Genomic DNA, 23,744 nt, shown 5'->3' on the forward strand with positions numbered 1-23,744 from the left:
TTTGTGTGTGTGTGTTTCTTGTGTTAGAAAGTACTTTCCACAATGTGGGGGCTACCAAATTTGGGCAACTTATGCAGAAACCATGTGTACAGAATTATGAGGAAGGGGTGGAGGAGCAAAGAAAACCTCCCCCCCCCTTTCATCTTTTGGCCATCCACTGACTTACCAGGGCAAAAATCTGAGAGGGTCCCTTCTAAATATTTGGGAACTAGGCGCATGCCTAGTTTGGTTATGCCTTAATTCTGCCCTGTTTACGTGTTAAAAGCTTCAAGTGATTTTTTTAAAAATGACTATTCTCTCTGTGTATCCCACCAAATACATGTATTTTTCCTGCAGCCCTCTAAATAATTTGCAAAAGGTGAGTGAGCCTTTTGTAAAATGCAAGCTAGTTCTGAACACCCCAACTAAAATGTGCATTTTCTGGCCTAGACACCCTAACAAATGTAAATCCATCATAAGAACATAAGATTAGCCGCTGCTGGGTCAGACCAATGGTCCATCGGGCTCAGCAGTCCGCTCACGCGGAGGCCCGTAGGTCAAAGACCAGTGCCCTATTTGATTCTAGCCTTACCTGCATATGTCCTGTTCCAGCACTTTCTGGGTGAAGAAGTACTTCCTTATGTTTGTACGGAATCTATTCCCTTTTAACTTCAGCGAGTGCCCTCTTGTTCTCTTCACCTCAGAGAGGGTAAACAATCTCTCTTTCTCTACTAAGTCAATTCCCTTCAATATCTTGAATGTTTTGATCATGTCCCCTCTCAGTCTCCTCTTTTCAAGGGAGAAGAGTCCCAGTTTCTCTAGCCTCTCATTGTACGGCAATTCCTCCAGCTCTTCTCTGGACCCTTTCGAGTAGTACTGTGTTCTTTTTCATGTACGGCGACCAGTGTTGGACGCAGTATTCCAGGTGGGGGCGTACCATGGCCCAGTACAATGGCATGATAATCTTTTCAGATCTGTTTGTGATCCCCTTCTTAATCATTCCTAGCATTCTGTTTGCCCTCTTCGCCGCTGCCACGCATTGCGCGGATGGTTTCATTGGCTTGTCTACAAGTACTCCCAAGTCTTTCCTGGGGGCTCTCTCTGAGTATAGCACTGGACATCCTGTATTTGTGCATATGATTTTTGTTACCGACATGCATCACCTTAAACTTATCCACGTTTAACCTAATTTGCCATTTTGCGGTCCATTCCTCGAGTTTATTTATGTCTCTTTGTAGGTCTTTGCAATCCTTCTGTGTCATCACTACTCTGAATAACTTTGTATCGTCCGCAAATTTAATCACCTCACCCGTCGTGCCAATTTCTAGGTCATTTATAAATAAGTTGAAGATCACAGGCCCGAGCACCAAACCCTGCGGCACTGCACTCGTGACACTTTTCCAGTCCAAGTATTGTCAATTTACCCCCACTCTCTGTTTCCTATCCGCCAATCAGTTTTTAATCCACGTGAGTATTTCACCCTCCATTCCATTGCTCTCAATTTTTCAAAGTAGACGTTCATGTGGGACCTTGTCGAACGCCTTCTGAAAATCTAGATATACAATGTCGACCGGCTCACCCTTGTCCATCTGCCTATTTACTCCTTCAAAGAAGTGCAGTAAGTTCGTCAAGCAAGATCTTCCTTTGCTGAAGTCATGCTGGCTGGTCCTCACCATCATAACAGGAATACGCTACACAAGCCAATGCAAGTAAGTTCAATTGATTTCATTTCATTTTGATTTTGAGCAAAATTGGTTCATCGTTGGTACTGAATGAAAGTATTTTACTTAGGCCCCCTTTTACAAAGCAACACAGGTGAGTGTCGCATGCCAAGTGCTTCGACGCATGTGCAATTCCTGTGGGCATCAGAGCATTTACTGCGCTGTCGGATTTTGCAAAAGGGGTCCTTCATTCCTTTTATTTACTTTTCTCCACAATTATTTTTCAGAAAGAAAGATCAGAACCTTCCAGCTTTTGGTGTTGCAATTCAGTTTAATTTCAAATAATGCAAAACACCTCAGCCTTTGCAGTTCCCCTGCTGTGAAAACTTAACTCAGTTACCAAATAAAAAGGGCTTTAATTGCTGGCATGAAATAAATATAGCTACTGAATGACAGCCAGCCTTGAATACCCCTTCATTCTTTTCAGGGCAAGAAATGTTAACCCCAGACAGCCCACTCAAAATGTGCAAAGCCAATTTTATCCAACATAAAAGAGAGTGATCTTAGGGCAAATCCGCTCCTTCTCTCAGAAACCAGATCAATGGGAAAGAGCTTATGTTAATAAATACATATGGTTTGTGAAAGAAATGCTACTTGTTTTGAGATGTGATCAGTAGGTATAGATTTATGGCCTAAGTTCCAAAAAAGGCTCTTCCATCGTGTTTCAAGGACACTACAAGGACAGACCTAGAGAGTTGAGAAAAAAAACTGCTAGTGTGAAGGAAAAAGTATGGGGTAAAAATCAGTCCGCAGCAGCCAGCATGGTTTTTTTAAACACCGACAGCTGCAGGAAGAATTAGCCCCCGCCATTCAGGGTCAGCCTTGCCCACCTCAACCTGTTCTTGTGCTCGGAGCCGGGTCAGGAGAGCATCTGCACAGGCGCAAGTATGAAATGATGATGTCGCACACGTGTGCGTGATGTCACGCGTTTCATCCGCGCATGTGCGGACGCCCTCCCGACGCTGTCCTGAGCTGGAAGCTTTTCAAAACCCTAAGTGCTGGGTTTTGAAAAGCCATCTAGCCGCCCAGACATGCCCTCTAAAAAGGGGACATATCCGGGTAAATCTGGACGTCTAGTAACCCTAGGGTATCTGGACCGGTATGGGTGGGTAATGTTCCAGGGGAGAAGATTCTTACTGTTGCGGCCTGGAGCAAGGGGGCTCGTGGAGGGGGGGTGGAATCACACAATAAGGGCTCCTTTTACAAAGCTGCGGTAGCGGTTTAACGCACGTAATAGGATGCGCTAAACTGCCGGCCGCACTAGCCGCTACCGCCTCCTCTTGAGCAGGCGGTAGTTTTTCGGCTCACGCGAGGGTAGCGCGTGATTAAACGTCGCGCGCGTTAGAGCCGCTACCGCAGCTTCGTAAAAGGAGCCCTCCTATATGGGGCCTGGATGATATTTAGCCAGGACCCACATACAGCTGCTAAGAAGCTAAAATAAGGACAGCTTTTGACCTCTCCTAATTTCAGCTGCTTAGCTGTGCATGTCCAAGCACTGAATATTGCCGGAACCCTCCTAACCATTCGGTGCCACTCCCTGTACCACTCTGACCAATTTTCAACATGGGCAGTCAGAGATGATATTCAGCGGCCATGCCCTGTGTAGTGGCAGTGAATATTGGCAGTTGGGCAGCTCAAAGCAATTTAAACTTGGAATATTAGGCTGTATATGTGGGGGCTTTTATATGAAAGGGCGTCAGGTCAAGAGCGCGCCGGGACAAAGGCGCGCACAGACAACTGAGCGCAATGCGGAGCCACGCACTGAAGAAAATGACTGTTTTAAAGGGCTCCGACAGGGGGTGTGGGGGGGAACCCCCCCACTTTACTTTCTACAGATCGCACCGCGTTGTGGGGGCGTTGTGGGGGATTTGGGGGGTTGTAACCCCCCACATTTTACTGAAAACTTCACTTTTTCCCTAAAAAACAGGAAAACAGTTAAGTTTCCAGTATAATGAGGGGGGTTACAAGCCCCCAAACCCCCCACAACACCGCCGTGATCTGTATTAAGTAAAGTGGAGGGGTTCCCCAACAAAACCCCCCATCGGAGCCCCTAAAAACACTCTTTTTCTTCGGCGCACCCTTCCGTCTTGCGCTCAGTTGTCAGCACACACCTTTGTCTTCGACGGTTTTGTCTATGAACCATATGAAAGAGCATATTTTGGCGAAGGGGTGTGGCATGTATTGGGGAACGGTCATGTTTGCGTTAATCGGCTGCTGTATTATGGCATGCGTGCGCTAGCAGGTTAAGGCGGAGTTAATGCAGGAGCTCCTAATGGCGCTAAGGCCCCGATTCTATAAGCCATGCCTACAAGTAGGCGCCTAGGTTGAGGGAGCCAACCGATGTAGGCGACTAACTTAATTTTTTAATTGGTTCAGACAGGATTGTTAATTGAACAGTGACATTAAAACCAATTAAAAAGGATTAAAACTCCTACCCGCCAAGTGGAATGGCTATTTTGGCAGTGGATTGCCTTATGCGCCTCTGGGCATCTACCTTAGATGCTGATAAATTGATTCATAGTCATAAGCGCGCCGGACAAACAAGCGCTGACAAATTGGAGCAGACAATTGAGCACAAGACTTCAGCGCGCCACTCAAAAAACTTATTTTAAAGGGAACATGAGGACGCCGAAAATAAGTGCTCCCTGTTGGAACCCTTGAGAAAGCCTGTTTAGGCGAAACGGGTCCCGTCGGGCACGTAATTATTGGGGCAAGCAACTTTACTTCAATAAAGGATAAGTAATTAATGTTGTACCGGTTGTTGGTCAGTTTTTGAATCCAATGAAAAATTTTCTAACAGACTGATCAAGCAATATACAGATTGATGATTTAACCCTAACGAGTGAGGGTCCATTCATATTGTGGAGTTTTCCCATTACCTCACTTTCTGTCTTCTATTTTTTGGGGGTTGTAACCCCCCATTATAGAGGAAACTTAACTTTTTCCCTATTTTTTAGGGGAAAAGTTAAGTTTTCTATATAATGGGGGTTATACCCCCCCACAGCCCCTCAACATGGCAGCGCGAACAGTATTCAGTAAAGTGTGGGGGGTTCCCCCCCCACACTCCCCGTCAAAGCCCTTTAAAATAAAGTTTTCATGCGGCGCGCTAATGTCTTGTGCTCAATTGTCTGCTCCAAGTTGTCGGCGCGCTTTTGTCCCGTCACCGATAAAATACAGTTTTTGTGTGGCGCGCTGATGTCTTGCGTTCAATTGTCTGCTCCAATTTGTCGGCGCGCATTTGTCTGGCGCGCTTTTGTCCCGTCACCGATAAATTAGGCCATGGAAAACCCTGGTCTAATACACTGTCACCTAACATTAAGAAGTCTATCGGCACCTAAGTGCTCAGTTCTACAAACAGCGCCTAGCGGTTCATTGACAACCACACCTAGGTGCTGCTAGGCTCCGTTTATAGAATCAAGGCCTAAGTGCCTGCATTAAATTTGTGCAGGTCTCTCATGCTAGTGGGCACATTAGTGTATGAGCTGCATTAAAAAGCAAAAGGAAAGAGCCCTGTTAACAACACTAACACCCCTCCCCCCATGCCCCCTTTTTACAAAACCGTAGTGTGGTTTTCATTGCAGGCCGCAGCAGTAACAGCTCTGACACTCATAGAATTCCTATCAGTTACCACCACGGCCGGCACTAAAAACTGTGCTTGGGGAGGAAGGGGAGGTTAAATTTCAAGTTAGCATACAGGAAATCTCTGTATTAAGTTGCATTAAGTGGAAATTTTAGCGCATTTTGATTAAAGGGCCCCTTAATTCTTCCCAGAATGAACCGCGCCTCTTTGATGGCTGTGTGTTCTTTTGCATGTCAAGAACTCTTAGGGGGAAATTCTACAAATGGCATCTTAATTTAGGCGCTGGTAGGCGCCAGCAAGGTGCCTACGTTAACAGAGAAAGGCCGTTTCAAACGGCAAATAACTGTAAATTTAAAGCGCCTAACTGTGCCTAAAGAAAAGGCATTAGAATCATGCCTCCGGAGGCTAATGACAGAAGCGGCGTTAGGCGCTGCAAAGTGCCTATGAAGGCGCGATTCACGGCAAAGATAGCCGCCAGAAATATAGGCCTGGAAAACCCTGGCCTCCATTTCTGGTGCCTGTCTTTCCCGGAGGCGCGATTCTCTATACGGCGCTATCGTGTGATTGAAAACGCGATCGGCGGCTGCTTTTTAGGCGCTCACCGATATCGGCGCCCTATAGAGAATCTGGGCCGTAGTGTTTCCCCTTTGAATTTATGTCTCACTACTTACTCGTAGGCTCTTATCCCATTTCAGCCCGTACGACTCCACAAGTAAGTGCAAATTAAAAATTCCACATCCTGGAATCTAAACTCCTCTCGTAACCTGAGCGAAACGACTGCATCGACTCTATTAGCTAATGCTGTAACTGAGGGGAACGAACGGGTTAAAGATCACTGCATTGTGGCTTCATTTTCTGTTTCCGTTTCTTGGCATAGCACGATCAGAAGGCTCTGTTTTCTGTGCCAGATTTCTGTTTGCCAACATCAGTTCCTTGGCAGGGCAGCAAGAGGTTCATTGTTCTCCCAGGGCTACACTTACATTTGTGCAAATAGGATTTATTTGTTATTATTGTATGGGTCATTTTGGATCATTTTGCAGTGTTCACGTAGAAGTGGTAAATGAAATTAACGTTTTAAACAAGAACACTCCTATTGGGGGGAGGGGTTCTGATAAAATACCAAGTTTATATTAGGTTGCCAGCTATCACAAACCAATGTACTGTATTTTATTTATTTAAAAAAATTTTTTTTTAAAAAGAAACAAAGACGATGCATCCTATATTAGAGATATGGAACAGAATAATAACTAGCATACAAACTGGCCCTGATTTTATAAAAGACGTCTACAGTAGGGCACCTAGATTGGCATGCCTAGCCAATCTAGGCATTTAACTTAATTTTTTTTTAATTGGCTTAATCAGCGCCGATAATTGAAAGAACCATTAAAAAAACAAATTTGAAAAACTATTAATAAATTTACCTCCCTTTTTACAAAACCGCCCAAGAGTTTTTTTTTTAGCACCGGCCGGCGCTCTGAATGCTCTACGAGCATCGGAGCAGTGCAGAGCATTCAGCGTACTAGCCGGCACTAAAAACCTCTTGCGTGATTTTGTAATAAGGGGGGGGACTAATTAGCCGGTAGGTGCCTATCTCGGTAAGCATCACTTCAAGGTAGGTATGGCTAGGGGTGGATTTGAGGTAGATTTGGGGTTGACTTTGGGCATGGAATGACTTATGCGCACTAGTTTAGTTCAAGAAAACCCTGGCCTAAATGGCAGTGAGCCTAAGGATTTAAAGCTTGCCGGCGCCTAATAACTAAGCATGATTTATAAACTGCGTCTAGCGGTTGATTGACAGCCATGCCAAGCAGCACCTAGGAGTTAAATTCCATTTATAGAATCAGGGCCCACTGTGTTTAGGCTCCGCGTAATCTCCTCGACGAATATAAATCCAGCTGAATAAATTAGTCCCCAAAAATCTCACCTAATGCCTACAAAACATCTCATTTGGTGCAGAAGATAACGTTTAAACTAGTGGAAAACTAATTGGGCCAGGTTCGGTAAATGGTGGCAAAAAGTAAGCGCCAGGAAACATTTGCATTCAGCACTATTCTATAAGGGGCGCTTTGGGCCGAGTGCTCTTATAGTGCAATGCTTCTTAAACATGTTCTGGGGGACCCCCAGCCAGTCAACTTTTCAAGATATCCCTAATGAATATGCATTATCATTCACACTAGGAGCTCACTAGAATATCACTGCTTGTGTATATATATATTGTGCACTGGAGACATATATATATATTTAAAAATTTATATACTGTATATTAACTATACAGTTTACAAAGATTGCAATCATAACAGGTTAAGTACCACATATGAACACAATTGCAAAATAGCAGTCGTCAAAAAGGAAAAGAAAAGAAAAAAACCTAACACAGGAAAGCGCTAACAAACAATTGAGTTTTCAGCATATATATATATATCACCGATGCACGACTTGCCTTTTTTAACATGTAACACACAAGAAGGGGACACTCAATACAATTTTTACTCCTTGTCAGGGAAGCAACGCTTGCCTGATGAGAAGTAAACGTTGGATTGAGTGCGAAGTCAGTGGGCGTCTCCTCCTGAAGAAGCCAAAAACAGCGAAACTCAGATTGGTGGGGAGTCCTTGAATATGTGTGTTGCATGTAAAAAAAAAAAAGGTGTTAATGTCCAGGAGGCAAGGCAAGCCGTGAAGTGGATGAATCACCAGTCACACCATAAAAATAAGTACCACATATATATATATATATATATATATATATATATATATATGTGGTATCTATTTATCTATATGTATTTCTATATATATAAAAGATGGTGATAAAAAGATTGTAAAAGTGTAGCAAGCTGTAGGCGATTGGGACATTGATGTGGCTATGATGGTCCTCTGGTAACCCTTGCCTACCCTGTGCCATTTTGGTTATGGGTCTGAGCACATCACATTTTTTTAAATTATTTTTTCAAACTATCATTTTGAATGAGGATTTATTTCAGAGCGGATTTGTTTTTTTGGGTCCCGAAAATGCATGAAGCAGATTTGCATGCCTGTCACCTCTGTTATATGCAAATCTGCCTCATGCATATTCATTGGGGATATGTTGAAAAACTGACTGGCTGAGGGGTCCCCCGGGACAGGTTTAAGAACCACTGGGATACTGTTTGGCGTACATTCAGGTGACTATCATTGAGATCAAGGAGTTGGATCAGGCCTGCACAACTCCAATGCTTGAGGGCCGAATCCAGTTGGGTTTTCAGGATTTCCCCAATGAATATGCATTGAAAGCAGTGCATGCAAATAGATCTCATGCATATTCATTGGGGAAATCCTGAAAACCTGGCCTGGCGAGGGCCGAAGTTGTGCAGGCCTGAGTTACACCAACCGAAACTTGGTGTAAATCATGGCCTGCAACCCTCGTGTTCTGTAACGCTGTGCGTAATTCTGTGGAATGCCCTGACGCAGTGGCATAGTGAGAATAGGAGGCGGCCGGGGTGGTGGCGCACCCCTGCACCCTCCTCTCCACTTCCCCCTCCTTCTGCACCTCCCTGGTCCTCCCATGCCACACTTGAGCCCTCCCTTCCCACCCCATACCTCTTTAGATCTTCACCAACGTCAGCAGCTTCCCTGGCCTGCTTGTTGTGCCAGTTTTGGCTTTCCTTCTGATTAGAGTTACCATATGACTCCAGAAAAAGGAGGACGGATTGAACCATCTGGGTTTTACTTCCATTGCTTTCAATGAAAATAAAACCTGGATGTCTCAATCTGTCCTCCGTTTTCTGGATATGGTAACCCTACCTCTGATGTCACTTCCTGGCCCAGTGACCCAGAAGTGATTTCAAAGGGAGCCAGGCCAGTGCGAGCAGCAGGAGGCCACAGTAGTTGCTCGTGCTGAGCGCGAACATGGTGGGGGGGGCGAAGAGGTGTTGATGCCCTCACCAAGATGGCGCCTGGGGCAGGCCAACTCCATTGCTCCCCCCCCCTTACTATGCCACTGTCCTGACATGAATCTTTATAGAATCTACGCAAATCCAAATTTGAGCCAATTTATGTCAGTAATTGACTGTTAATAGCCAATAATCGATGGTCAATGGCCATTTCATTTATTTGCATGTGGATATAAGAATCACACACAATTTTAGACATCCAATATATAAAATCAAGGAGATGTGCAAATGTACTTGTTTTGTTAAACTGAGCATACCATCCCTCTGCTACATTTTACCTGCGTTTCATATGATCAGAATTTCTCTGCCACTAATAATAACTCTTAGTGTTATTATAACTATGATAACAGAGCCATTTGCAGTAATGATCTTGACCAGTGGAATGCCAAATGCAAGGGCACAGAAGTACACCCGGTGGAATATATGCATAAAAGCAGTCAGCTGTGTATTCTCAGTTGAAATAAACTCATTTTTGTTAACCTTACGTTACCTTGTAGGTCCACTGAATGAATTGCATGGAATGCTGGTACGATTTGCAATGCAATATGTACTAAAAAAAACCCTTGCATTATAACACCAGGGGACTAGCAGGTTTATTCTGTTTGCATGTGCTTTCCCCTAGACTCTGGCTGCTCTAACAAGAAATTCAATAAATCTGCTTCCAAACCATCTTGCACAAGCTTTGCATGTCCAGTCTGGGCCTGAGGAAATTAACAAGCGAATAGAGCACACCATCGACTTACGAAGTGGCGATAAGTTGAGAAGAGAGCATATCAAGCCTTTCTCTCTGATGTTTAAAGACTCCAGCCTGGAGCATAAGGTAGCTGAGTCTTGATAGCTGCTTATTTTTTTATCCAATTAAAATTGTCTGAGAATATCCACAGAATTTGAGGAGAGTTAGAGGAGACAGCTTTGTGTTGTGATTCTTGTAAGCGTGATTGAGCTGACAAGAGTAGATTATGGTGCAGAATGTATTAATTCTGTTCACAGAGCATGCAAAATGGCACCCATTTAGATGGGGAAAAATCGAAAATCATTCTAGCACACCACACTGGCAATATAGACCAAGATGCTTAAATTGCAAAGTTAAAGAGCTGGTGCCTGCATGTAATGTGAAAACAGGAGAAAAGAAAACACACACTGTGATTGATTTTTCTTTCATTTTACTGGTCTGTGCATTGTAGTTCAGAGAGGTTCCTTAGTCTTAAAGCAGAAGCTGCCCTTTCACATGTTGACATCTTGTTTAACCGACTTTTTCTCCTTAAAGCAGCATTTTGAGTATGCGCAGCCTGTTCAAAACTCTTGCAGCATCTCTGAAAGGAGGAACGACTTCACAGCCGATGCCTTTTTGTTCATAATCTATTCAAATTGTTGAGTTTAAAGGGAAGAGGCCGCCAAATTATTTTTGTTTTATTTGTCTGCTTAACAAATTTTGGAGATGACAAGAAAAAGAGGGATCCAAAGTACACAGCAATACGTAGGAACAAAAGAAAGCACAGAGGGCCTTCAAGATGTACAAGAAGCTCAGCTTATTAGGACCCGACAAGGGCCCGTGTTTCGGCAAACACGCCTGCATCAGGGGGTCAATCAACTGGGTGTAAATCATGCCTTGCTGAATGTTGGTCAAAAACCTGTGGTGACAAAGACTCCGCTTTGAAGATTCTGTAATGCCAGAGAGGCAAGGGAACACCGCCGACGTCAAATGGTGAAACTAATTTTCTTTTGCTCCTAAAACATTTGCAGAACATAAACAATGGATCTCTTATTTCTGTCTGTAGTTTGTTTAACCTTCTTTGAATTTATACTAAAAACATTCTTCCTCCACTTCAGGTAGAGATCCTGATGTCCCAGGCCTGCCAGTAACTGTTTATCTTTTAATAAGATATTTATGCAAAGAAGCGTTGTGTCAGTAAAGAAGGAAACAAGTGTGACCTGCTGAGCGAAAAGGTACCAAAACTGGGGTATGTGACTTATTTATACCACAAGATAGAGGGATATCAACTGCAAAATCCTGCCAAAATTTCAGCCTCAGGTATGGTCTAATTATGTGATTAAAAAATGAGAAACGTTTATCAATAAAGGGTACTTTTTTTTTTTTTCTAATAAAAAAAATTTGAAAAACAGCAAGCTTAAAACATCTGTATTAGAGAATGACCCGATGACAAAATTCATCACCGTTCCCGTCCCCGCGGATAACCGCGGGAAATAATCCCATGTCATTTTTTAGTGTCTAATTCAACCTCAGTCCTTCTACACCAGCATTCTTCAAAGCAAAGCTTGCGGGTCAGTGGTTGTGGCCATTCATACTCTGATTCTTATGGGAGCCAAGGATAATGAAGCCATTGTGACATCACTGATGTGATTGGCTCTTAGGCACTGGTGGAATGAGGCATTATGACATCACAAGATCTGCTCTGGATACCAGAGACTGTCATTCTGTAGTGTCTGTTTCAACCTCGGTCCTTCTACACCAGCATTCTTCAAAGCAAAGCTTGCGGGTCAGTGGTTGTAGCCATTCATACTCTGATTCTTCCCTCTCTCCTTAAAGAATGACATGAAGATGGTTTCCCGCGGTTATCCATGGGGACGGAGACTGTGATGAATTTTGGCACCGGGTCATTCTCTAATCTGTATCTCTGTAATCCATAGAGGAAAAAAAATTGCACAGTCCTTTTCTATTGACCCTATAGTCAATTTACCCCTTCCAACTTTTATAGCCCCTATCTTTGTTATTTGTAACCACTGTTCTCTCTAGGCCAGGGATGTCAAAGTCCCTACTCGAGGGTCGCAATCCAGTCGGGTTTTCAGGATTCCCCCAATGAATATGCATTGAAAGCAGTGCCTGCAAATAGATCTCATGCATATTCATTAGGTAAATCCTGAAAACCCGACTGGATTGCGACCCTCGAGGAGGGACTATGACACCCCTGCTCTAGGCTGAAATGGAGTCCTCCAACTGCTTCCCTGTCAATAGGGGGTGCTGGTCAAAATTGCTGGAGTCCTGCAGAGCTTGTCTGGCCCTCATTATCGTGAAACAACACCGCCTACTGGTAGGACTGTAAGTGGAGAACTTCCACCCAACTTAGAACAGTGTTTGTAACTCCACTTTTGGTATCTTTTTGCTCAGCGAGTCACAAATACTTATATCAATGACTGCAGCCTACTAGAGTATTTTTTTCAGGGCACGATGTCTCCAGTTCAGATATGTTTGTACATACCATGATGGTAATGAACCTTTTTTCAGCTTTGTAGGCTATTTTTTTTCTCAGCAGGGATTTCATGTCTCCAGTTCCTAAATTCGAAGATTTTCCTATATCATTCATTGTCATCAAAACAATGAAAAGGGCGGTACCTAACTTTAAGAGCTGGTTGCCTCCATTTGAATATCTGTCTTGTTCCAGCACTGGCATTTAGGATCCTAAGCAAAAGGGAGCAGGACCAGGTCAAGGGAAATGAGTTAAGTCAGGTGTACTTAGGGTTACCAGATGTCTGGGGAAAACCTGGACATGTCCGCTTTTTAGACAACTGTCTGGGCGCCAAGATGGATTTTCAAAACCCAGCAGTTTGTCTGGGTTTTGGAAGGCCCCGAGCTATGTCTGGTGGGCCTCCGAACATGCACAGATGCAATGTGATGACATCACATGCATGTGACATCATCGCATCACATCTGCACATCCTCGGAAGCCCTCCAGATGTGGCCCGGACTCAGGGAAGAAGAGATGAGGTTTGTGAGGGGGTGGGGCTGGGGCGGAATGGGGCGGGGCTGGGGCTGAGCTGTCCACTTTTTTTTCCATGAACAAATCTGGTAACCCTAGGTACACTGATTTACAACTCTGAGCACTTTAAGCACTTCAATACTTATTGTAAATTTAGGATCCTGAGGCCCTAGATTCAAAAGAACTTCCAGTGGCTTCTATATAAATAGCACCAAACAAAAATCGGTCAAAATCCCATTATCATATATAATCATTAAAAACCACTTGGATTGCCAGTGTTATTGAAATGGACCATCATAGCAAAATAGTCTTCACTGTTTATTCAAATTGAGGATGAGGTATGACACGATTGGGTTTTGCATGTCAGAATACTCTGCTTCAGGGTTATTCATCTGCATATGGTTCACATTTTTACTGGGGGGGGGAGTTACTTTGGTACAGTAAAATGAACCCCCCCCACCCCAACTAGATGAGACCTTCCTATTGAACTAACACAATACATTTTAGGAGTAATCTTAAAATATGTTTCAATGAGTAAAACAGTGTTTTATGTTCAAAGAAAGGTCTTTTCAAAAATTGCCAAACAATATGGATATAAAATATTTATTTTATTTATTTATATTCTACCTATATGCTAGGCAGAGCACAATCAAACATCCATAAAATCTTTATACACACACACAGAGTGATAAAATTCTATACAGCAAACAAAAATAAACTAAGACATTGTTCCATATTTCGCCATCATAAGACCTGAAATTCCCTCTTGAGAATCCAGCCTTCCCAGTTTCATCTCTCACTCCAACTGAAGTTCTCCCTCCCTCTGTCTCCCAGCAAGACCCCTGATTCTGCCCCCAAAATCTTCTCCCTCCTTGCAAAAACTCCATTCTCCCTCCCCCAGGCATATACTCTCACCTCAATTTTTTTTTTTTTTCCTCCTGTCCTCTTATGGCCTTCCCTCAAGTTTGATTTCCCCACACACCAATGCCACATCCTCAGTCTAGCATCTCCATGGTAGACTCTCAAATTTCTCTGACCATCCTCCAAAATCTGCATTCTCATTATGCCAAAGGATATGCCAATAAAATATACACATATATCCTCTGTAAGCAAAGAGTTATCTGTCCTGAGTAAGCCATCTATTAAGATATGATTTGTATATATGCAGATAATTTGTAAAATAAAATTGGAAATTTTTAAATGCCAAAGAGGAGAAGCAAATTGATATAATGTATGTATATCCCTGTCACATATGTTAGGCAACCTATTATAAAGCTATCCTCTTTTTGACCAGCTTTCAGGAATTGACACTCCCTTATTAAAGTTAGAATATTCAAGGACGGAGGGGAAGTTATAGGTGCCGTGCTGTAGCCTGTAAAAATTGTGAAAGGAGCTAGCAGACTTATCTGGAAGGTATCCCCATTGTCACTGTGGGGCTCTGAGAAGAGACCAGCTCACAGTGACATCATCATCGATCATTATGTTTAGCGCATATATTATCGAATCTAATCTTCTATTTCTGCGTCGCTCATACCTAGGTAGGCTCAAGGCAAGTTAAAGAGGGGGTGAGGAAGGAGAAGGGGAGAAGGGAAGAGGAGGGGAGGAGGGGGTAGGGAGAGGTGTGGAGGGGGAGGAGAGGATACAGGTGATTAAGTGTCAAAATAGATGAGTTTTCAGTTTCTTCTGGAATATGATGTAGTTAGATTCCGTCCTGGTCATTTCAGTAAGGTCATTCCAAGTTTTTATGCCTAGAAAGGTGAGCATGGAGTGGAAAATATGTTTGTATTACAGATTTTTTGTGGAAGGGAGATTTAGAAGTATTCTGTTGAGGGTTCTGCGGGAAGTAGGCCATGCCTTGGAGAAGAATAGGATGAGAGGAGCAGCAGAGTTTCCTTAAAAGGATACGGTGAATGATGGATGCAGTTTTGAAGGTTAAGACCTCTGTGCTGAGGCATATGGTGCAAGCATGCGACTTTGGGTACACAGCCATAGGAGAATGCCCAAGGAGGCCCTTTAGTAGCACTGAGGATGTTAGAGGAGACCCAGGAGAATCTCACAAAAGATCTTGAAGATTGATGAGGAGCATAGCAACTGAATTTGTTATAGAGTTTTGATGGCCTATCTAAGTTGTGAGCAAAGCATTTCAATAGGGAAAAGAAAGCCTGCATTTAAATCTTTGGAAGCCCCCTTTTATGCTACAAGTAGACCAGTGGATAAGCTTCTAGATTGGGAGGCCATGAGATCATGGAGATGGGAGCTCTCTCTCTCAAATGTCAGAACCTGATAAGCTCAGATGCCAGGTCCCCAACCACCACCACTTATGGTCTCTCCTGGCGGTTACAGTAGGCAAGGCCATAACTCAGTGATTCCCAAACTGAATTCTATAAACTCTCTTTAAGGGTTCCCCCGTCGATACAAATTCTAGCTAGCTAGAGTAGGAACAGTCCTCGGTTGCTCCTGCCTATGTTGTTTCCATTGACAAATTGGCAGCTATGACCTCCCGTTGCAGTCTCATGAGATTGCTGCTGGAGGTCCTAGCAGCTGTTTGGAGATTGGGTAGGATCACTCCTGCATCAAGGAAAAATCCTGCCCTGTGTTTCTTCAAACTGTAATAATAAAATGCTAAGCGCGCACTTGCACCACGTGTTCCCTGATCCCTGTTCTGTCGGGATGTGCCAAGGCGAGAGTGCGCATGCGTGCTTCGCGAGGGGAGGAGGGAGAGGGCTGGGGCTGTCCTGCTGGCAGCATGGCCCCGATCCCCCTGCGCTCGCTCATCGCCCCACTGCCGAGCTCTGGAGCGAAGAAGCCGCGGTCCGGCCCAGCCCACCGAGAGAGAGAGCGGCGCTGGCACCGGGGAGGGAGGGGGGACACACACGAGGGCTCTGCCGCCAGCTCAGCTCGGCTGCTCCGTCTCTGCCGGGGCTAACAGCAGCAGCCCCCGAAGCTCCTCACCAGCCTGTCCCGCCCCCTCAAGAAGGGCTGAAAAGCTGGCCTCGCACGCTCTGGAATCAACTGCCGCTAGCTCATGGCCGCATGTGGCGTATGCCATTACCCGGCCACCCTGGATCGCCATCGCGGCGGAAGCATGGATGGAGGAGCGAGCGTGGCTGGGGAGGGAGGGGGAGCTGCAAACGGAAGATTAAAATCCGCCCCTTTGCCTCTGAAGTTGATCTACAGCTGGGGAGGGGGAGGGGAAGCGTATAATCAGGGACCTGGCTGTTCGGTCCGTGCAGCCGCTGTCAGGCGTGGGAAAGGAGCTGCCGACGGTAACCCCGAACGGAGGCTTCAAATCCGTGGGGAGGGAGGGGGAGCGGCAAATGGAAGGTTCAAATCCGCCCCTTCGTCTCTGAAGTTGATTTCCATCCGTTCCCTTCAGATGTTACTGCATGCATTTGTACGTTCCCATATTGATTATTGCAATAACATTCACTCAGGCCTTACTCAATGTGAATTACGATGTCTCCAAACTCCACAAAACCATATGACTAATGTACCCCTCTTCCGCTGTCCTTACATTGGTTACCTCTCCCTCACTGATTCCAATTTAAAATTTTATGTCCCCTCTCTAACTTGATTCTTCCTTATGCTCTTTAGATGCCAATTGATTATCCCTCCCCCCCCCCCCACCCTTCCAAAGCCTCCAATGAAGCAGACAGGCATTCCACTTTCTTTTTCATCATGCCTAAGCTTTGGAATGCATTGCCCCAGTCAGTTAGAAGAATATCAGCCCTACCCAGTTTCAAGAAGGCCTTCAAAATATATTTATGTGAGCAGGCCTTTAATTAACTCCTGTGGGGATGATCTGCAGGTCTTACACAGCGAGCACATTATACTTTACTCCTCTTGAATGTGTGTAAGTTACAACAAATGGAGCTCTTTTCTAACTTTCTGATTTTAGTAGGTAAACCGCTTTAACCAAAGGAATTGTGGTATATTAAGTAACAAATAAATTTATAGATGGAATGGCCCCTTATAGAATTCTCTCTTAGTATTATTCTCCTATGAAGTGTGGCAATGCATATCAGTGAAGTAAATCCAGATACTAACACTTCTGGGGACAGGGAAATATCTTCTGCCACCGAAGAAAGACAGACAGGCAGAGAGACAGAAAGAAAGGGGGCAGGGAGAGAGAAAGAAAGAAAGACAGACAGTGGACAGGGAGAGAGACAGAAAGAAAAACAGACAGACAGGGGGCCAGGGAAAGAGACAGAAAGAAAGACAGACGGGGGGAAGGGAGAGCGACAGAAAGAAAGACAGACAGAGGGCCAGGGAAAGAGACAGAAAGAAAGACAGACAAAGAAAGAAAGACAGACAGGGGGAAGGGAGAGCGACAGAAAGAAAGACAGACAGGGGGCTAGGGAAAGAGACAGAAAGAAAGAAAGGGGGCAGGGAGAGAGACAGAAAGAAAAAAAGAAAGAAAGAAATGCCTAAGTCTACACATCTATTCTAGCACCTTGGGAGGCCTACTGCTGGACAGGGGGAGCAGGAAAAGGTGCTGATGGACAGGGGGGAGGTAAAACAAGGAGAAGGGCTGCTGCTGGATAAGGGGAGCAATGAAGGGGTGGTGGTGGACAGACAAAAGAAAGAAAGGCACAAATACAGAAAGTGGCTAAGGAGACAGAGAGAGAAAGAAATAAAGACAGACACATACACATATATTCTAGCACCCATTAATGTAACTGGCTATAAAGCTAGTACGTATATAATGTAACTAACAAGAGTATTCTTTTTATTTTATCATACGTTAGTTATCTTATATATGTCCCATTGATTGCGAGGAAGAAATTCAGTAATTCAGGAACCTTTAATAATTGCTCAAGTTTAAGTCTACCGGGGTCATTTCCTAAAGCAAGTTCACTTCCAGCAGGTGAATTGTAGATGCACCCTTTACATCATATATTCTTCCATGACATATACAAAAATATATATAAAAATCCAAACCATGTGAAGAAAAAAAGTAAGGACTGTGAATCACTAATGATATGTTTGTCAGTTTCAAATTATCATACATCTATTCAAGCAGTGTATATAATATTTAATAATAAAGAAATGAAAGGATGTTTATCTCAAAAGCGTGAGGACTGGTTGCCCCTGGTTACCCCATTTCATTTCCTTCATCGGGGGCAATTGCAGGCTCACAACCTCTTCTTCTAGAAGAGGTCTTTCACCCTCTCCGCCAAACCAGCTTGAATCCATTGTTAGATTTCAACAATTCTTATGTAAGACCAAGATATCCGATATGGCAGCGTATTGTCCAGGGCTCCAGCTGGGGAAACTGCTGCCCATGTTTGCTCCAATCTCAAAATGGCTGCCAGGACCTCTCGTGGTAGTCTTACGTGACTACCCATGGGAGGTCTCAGCAGCCATTTTGTCAGGAAAGCTGACATGAGCAAGAGCAACTGAGAATCACTGCTGCTCCCTCTAGGCCACCAATGATATAGTAGGCCCGAGGGGGGCTAGGGTCCTTGGGTGGTGAGAAGGGAGAGGGGAAGGAGTGGGGGTTTCTCAATGTATGACAGATATTCTAGGGGTTCCGGCATAGAAGAAAGTTTGGGAAACACTGTCATAATTCTTCTAGTGGAGTCTACAACACTTTCGTAAAGTCCTGAAAACTCTGCTGTTCACACAATATTTAAACGGCTTAACTATAGTATCAACGAAATGATAATACAGCTCTTCTTCTTATGTACTCTAGTCTTAATTACATGTGAACCGAGTCGAGCTCCGTTGGAAGATGACCCGGTATATAAATCGAAGACTAGATTAGATTTCATTGAATTGACCTGTGGGGGACCGTCGTTTTCCTAAAGTGATATGTGCTCTCCTTTGTTTTGTGACATTCTTCAGAATAAGATCAAGTCCACAGCTGAAATCTATTTAACTGACATTTGATAAGTAATGTAGTAGCTAGGACTCGGGGTTTTCTTTAAACTATTTCTCAACTTTGTAAATTTGCTAAAGAGACTGTGGCAAATTAGAAGAGCTTCTTAATATGACCGGATGGTAAAATGTTTATTAAATGGAATTGTAGATGGCTATGCAGTAGGCTATTGGTCTATGGTATCAAGGATGGTTTAGTTTGTCATCATAAACTCAACGCTCTTGAGAGTCCAGTGAGAGCTAGGAATCTGTATTTCTTACATTTTTTATTCTGCATTTAGGGGGACATTCTATAAGTAGCGCCTAATATATAGGCACCTACATTAATTAAAAAATCAATTTCAAAATCAGAGTTAATGGTGTCATTAATGAGATTTAACAAGCTCATAATGACAAAAGAGTTTAAGAATAATTGGGTTGGTAGTTTGAAACCATATAGGCATAGTTAGGGGCAGATTATTAGGCAAAACAAAGAACAACTGCAGACAGGAGTTACAAGATGCAGGCTTAGTGTATTAAAACAATTAGGGTTACGGTTAAAGTCACCAACTTTTACATAAGAACATAAGAATTGCCACTGCTGGGTCAGGCCAGTGGTCTATTGTGCCCTCCGCTCACGTGGCGGCCCCAAGGTCAAGACCAGTGCTCTAAATGAGTCCAGCCTCACCTATGTATGTTCCAGTTTAGCATGAACTTGTCCAACTTTGTCTTGAATCCCTGGAGGGTGTTTTCCCCTATAACAGACTCCGGAAGAGCATTCCAGTTTTCTACCACTCTCTGGGTGAAGAAGAACTTCCTTACGTTTGTACGGAATCTATCCCCTTTCAACTTTAGAGAGTGCCCTCTCGTTCTCCCTACCTTGGAGAGGGTGAACAGTCTGTCTTTCTCTACTAAGTCTATTCCCTTCAGTATTTTGAATGTTTCGATCATGTCCCCTCGCAGTCTCCTCTTCTCAAGGGAGAAGAGGCCCAGTTTCTCTAATCTCTCGCTGAATGGCAACTCCTCCAGCCCCTTAACCATTTTAGTCGCTCTTCTCTTTGCTCCAGCGACATTTTATTTGAATCAGGCAGAAGCTTATTTTTGTTGCGGTTTCATTTGATACCTTTCAAATTAGGGACCCCTGATGAAAACGTGTTAACCGAAACACGGACCGTATCGGGCCCCCTGGTTTGTAAAAGGTGGTGACTTTAATCGCAACCCTAATTGTTTTAGTGCACAATCAGCAAATACATAATACAACACGAGAGTACAACAAGGTCGAGATCACCAGCGTACAACCAAACAATTTTTGCCCCCAAAGAATCCCCCCAAACCCCACCCACTCCCGATAGCAACACCCATCCCACTCCGAATCCCCCACCCTGAAGCCCTACCCATAACCCTAAACCAACAAGAAAGTAAAGAGACTGCTGAGCAAGCTGTGTTCTTATACCGCCCAGCACGTATTAAACAAAACAACCGGACCCCAACCACCCGCCCACAGAATCGATCCCCATCCTACCCAACCAACTCCACACACCCCCGTCCCTTCATACCAACCATCCCAGGGACCCTGATTTTTTAATAAACTAAGCCTGCATCTTGTACCCCTGTCTGCAGTTGTTCTTTGTTTAGTTTCCATTGTTCTTTACTGCAGACCAGTTGGATTTTGCTTTTGTTTGTGTTGTTCTTCGGGCATTATTAGGCAACTCATTGTAGGTGAGGTAAACCCTGGCCTACATTAGAGATACCTACAATTACAATTGGTGTCTTCTATCCCGCCAATACCTTTCAGATCTAGGCAGTTTACAAAAGAATTGGCCTGGGCATTCCCAGAGAGATTACAAGGTTGATAGTTGGAAAAAGCAATAGGATTTGGGGAGTCGAGAAGGTTTAGGTAGATCAATTGACAAATTTCTTGAACAGCATGGTCTTCAATTCTTTCCTGAAGGTTTTGTAGTTGGGCGTTGTGGTCATCAGATTGGAGAGGTGGTGGTCTAGTCTTGCTGCTTGGGTTGCTAATAGTCCTTCTTATATTCTTTTGCTTTGTATGCCTTTGACTGGGAGGTGGGTAAAGTGGGCTTCTGTTAGCAATGTCTAATGCGTGATTGATGTGTCTAGGTGCCTCCATCGTTAACAGAATCTGGCCCTTATTGTCCACCTAGATTCTCTGAAAGAAATTTCTTATTGAGATGCTTAATAGTACCCATGTGGATAATATAGGCATCTGTAGTTCCTGCAAATATTCATCCTGAAAATGAAACCGAAGGGGAGATGGACATACGAAGCGAGAGTAGTTTTGAAAAGTTTGGGAAAAAAAGCTAGTTAAACAGCGTCCATTGAGGGCTATACACTAGAGAATGGCACGGGGACAAATTTTTCCCCGTCCCCGCAGGAACTCAATTTCCCCCATCCCGTCCCCATGAGTTTTGTCCATGTCCCTGCCCCATTCCTTTAAGCTCTGCCTTAACCGCACAAGCCTCAAACACTTATGATTTTAAAGGGTTTGAGGCTTGTGCAGATGAGGACAGAGATTAGGCATTGGTGGAATGAGGCGTTATGACATCACAATCTGAGCTCTAGAATGTTGCTACTTATGATTTTAAAGTGTGTGAGGCTTGTGCAGGTGAGGACAGAGCTTAGGCATTGGTGGAATGAGGCGTTATGACATCACAGCCTGAGCTCTAGAATGTTGCTACTTATGATTTTAAAGGGTTTGAGGCTTGTGCAGATGAGGACAGAGCTTGCAGGAACGGGGGTAGGGACAGGAAAAGAACTTGCTAGGATGGGATGGGAAAATGAGTTCCCACGGGAAATTCCCGTGTCATTCTCTACTATACACTTACCCCCCTCTTTTACTAAGGTGCGCTAATTGAATTAGCGCACGCTAACGCATCCATAGACTAACTAATCAGTTAGCGCACCTTAGTAAAAGAGGGCCTTAGTCCAGCGACTTTCCAGTTTTTTCATAAGCTATTTTTTCCTGCGATACAAAAAAAAACCCTGGAAACTCGTTGGACTTAGTGTATAACCCTCAATGGAGACTACAACCCAATATCTGCCTTGCCTTAGATGAAGCCTTCTCCACTTGATTGGCAGTTTTCATGTCTGCACTGATGATTACTCCTAAATCTCGTTCTGCTGAAGTCCTAGTTAAAGTTTCTCCGTTCAAGAAGTACGTCCTGCATGGATTTCCGCTTCCGAGGTGCATGACCTTACATTTCTTAGCATTGAAGCCTAGCTGCCAGGTTGAGGACCAACTTTCCAATGTAAGCAGGTCCTGCGCCATATAATTCTGTAAACTGCATTCACTTACTATATTACATAGTTTGGCGTCATCGGCGAATAGTGTTATTTTACCTTGAAGCCCTTGAGTCAGATCCCCTATGAATATGTTGAAAAGGAGTGGACCCAGGACCGAGCCCTGCGGCACTCCACTGGTCACCTCCGATGTTTTAGAGAGGGTACCATTAACCACCATTTGCATATAATGGAAGTGACAGGTATGCAAATCTCTCTCATGCATATTCATTAGGGATATCTTGAAAACCTGACTGGCTGGGGGGTCCCCCAGGACAGGTTTGGGAACCACTGAGTTAGGTGCCGAAAGCACTCTCAAAGAAGTGGGCTTTTAACTGGACCTTGAACACCGTCAGAGACGGAGCCCACCATAGGGATTTGGGCAGCTTGTTCCGAGCATACGGCACAGCAGGGCAGAAGGGACCGAGTCTGGAGTTGGCAGTTGAAGAGAAGGGCACAAATAGGAGGAACTTACCAGGTGAGTAGAGCTCTCGGGGTGGATCATAAGGGGAGATAAGCGATGAGTGAACAGTGAGGAGCAGCTGAGTGAGTGCCTTTGTTATTTGTACTTCTGTTATTCCAAGGGCTCCTTTTACAAAGGTGTGCTAGCGTTTTTAGTGCACGCACCGGATTAGCGCGCGCTCAAGAGGAGGCTGTAGCGGCTAGCGCGCATGGCAGTTTAGCGCGGGCTATTCTGTGCGTTAAGGCCCTAATGCAAGGGTCCCCAAAGTCCCTCCTTGAGGGCCAAATCCAGTCGGGTTTTCAGGCTTTCCCCAATGAATATGCATTGAAAGCAGTGCATGCACATAGATCTCATGCATAGTCATTGGGGAAATCCTGAAAGCCCGACTGGATTCGGCCCTCAAGGAGGGACTTTGGGGACCCCAGCCCTAACGCACCTTTGTAAAAGGAGCCCTAAGTTTTCAAGTTTATTTAGTACTTGATATATTGCATTGGCAAATGCATGAGGTTTACATTTAAAATAAGAAGTTAATGTAGATAAAATTAGAAAATACAAAAAGAAAATATGAAATTGCATTATTCACAGATAAAGAACAAATAAAGTATAGTAAAATTTAAGTGTGTGCTGACATGGGCAACTCCAGTCCTCGAGGACTGGAATCCAATCGGGTTTTCAGGATTTCCCCAATGAATATGCATTGAAAGCAGTGCATGCATTTAGATCTCATTATATTCATTGCATATAATATAAATAGACAGGTATTTTTATTAAACACAAATCTTAACACTATATTATACATTAAACATAAATGAATCCATATTGCACTTTCAGTAAAATCTGTATTATCCCACAATACAGTGAAAGAAAACCTGGAGCTTGTACTCAGTCCATTCACAAGCCTTTTCTGATGAAAATAAAGCTTTGTGGTGTATGCACATTCATTGGGGAAATCCTGAAAATCCAATTGGATTCCAGCCCTCGAGGACCGGAGTTGCCCATGTCTGTTCTAGATCCATACTGATACTCATTAATTCCCGCCTGAAATATAAACCAATTGAATAGAAGCTGTTAATCAAATGCACCTGAAAATAAGAAAAAAAAAGTGATTTGAAATGTTCTAAATTGGTTTCAGACCGAATATGATTAGGGAGAGCATTCCAAAATTGTAGACCATTAACAGCTCAACTTACATCCCCACGT

At 43.9% G+C, this 23,744-nt stretch overlaps 1 protein-coding gene across 4 annotated transcripts in view; it reads left to right on the top strand.

Annotated features, from left to right (window-relative positions):
• The window catches only part of ADCY8 (adenylate cyclase 8), a 588,267-nt gene that overhangs the window by 359,777 nt on the left and 204,746 nt on the right, over window positions 1–23,744 (top strand). For 3 of the 4 annotated variants that reach the window (XM_033933219.1, XM_033933220.1, XM_033933217.1), the window contains exon 8: window positions 9,829–10,026. The exons of the other annotated variant lie outside the window; for it this stretch is intronic. In XM_033933219.1, coding sequence (XP_033789110.1) covers window positions 9,829–10,026 — 198 coding nt within the window. The remainder of the gene's footprint in view (window positions 1–9,828; window positions 10,027–23,744) is intronic. 4 annotated transcript variants of the gene reach the window in all.

This window comes from Geotrypetes seraphini, chromosome 2, assembly GCF_902459505.1.
Source record: "Geotrypetes seraphini chromosome 2, aGeoSer1.1, whole genome shotgun sequence".
Classification (NCBI taxonomy): domain Eukaryota; kingdom Metazoa; phylum Chordata; class Amphibia; order Gymnophiona; family Dermophiidae; genus Geotrypetes; species Geotrypetes seraphini.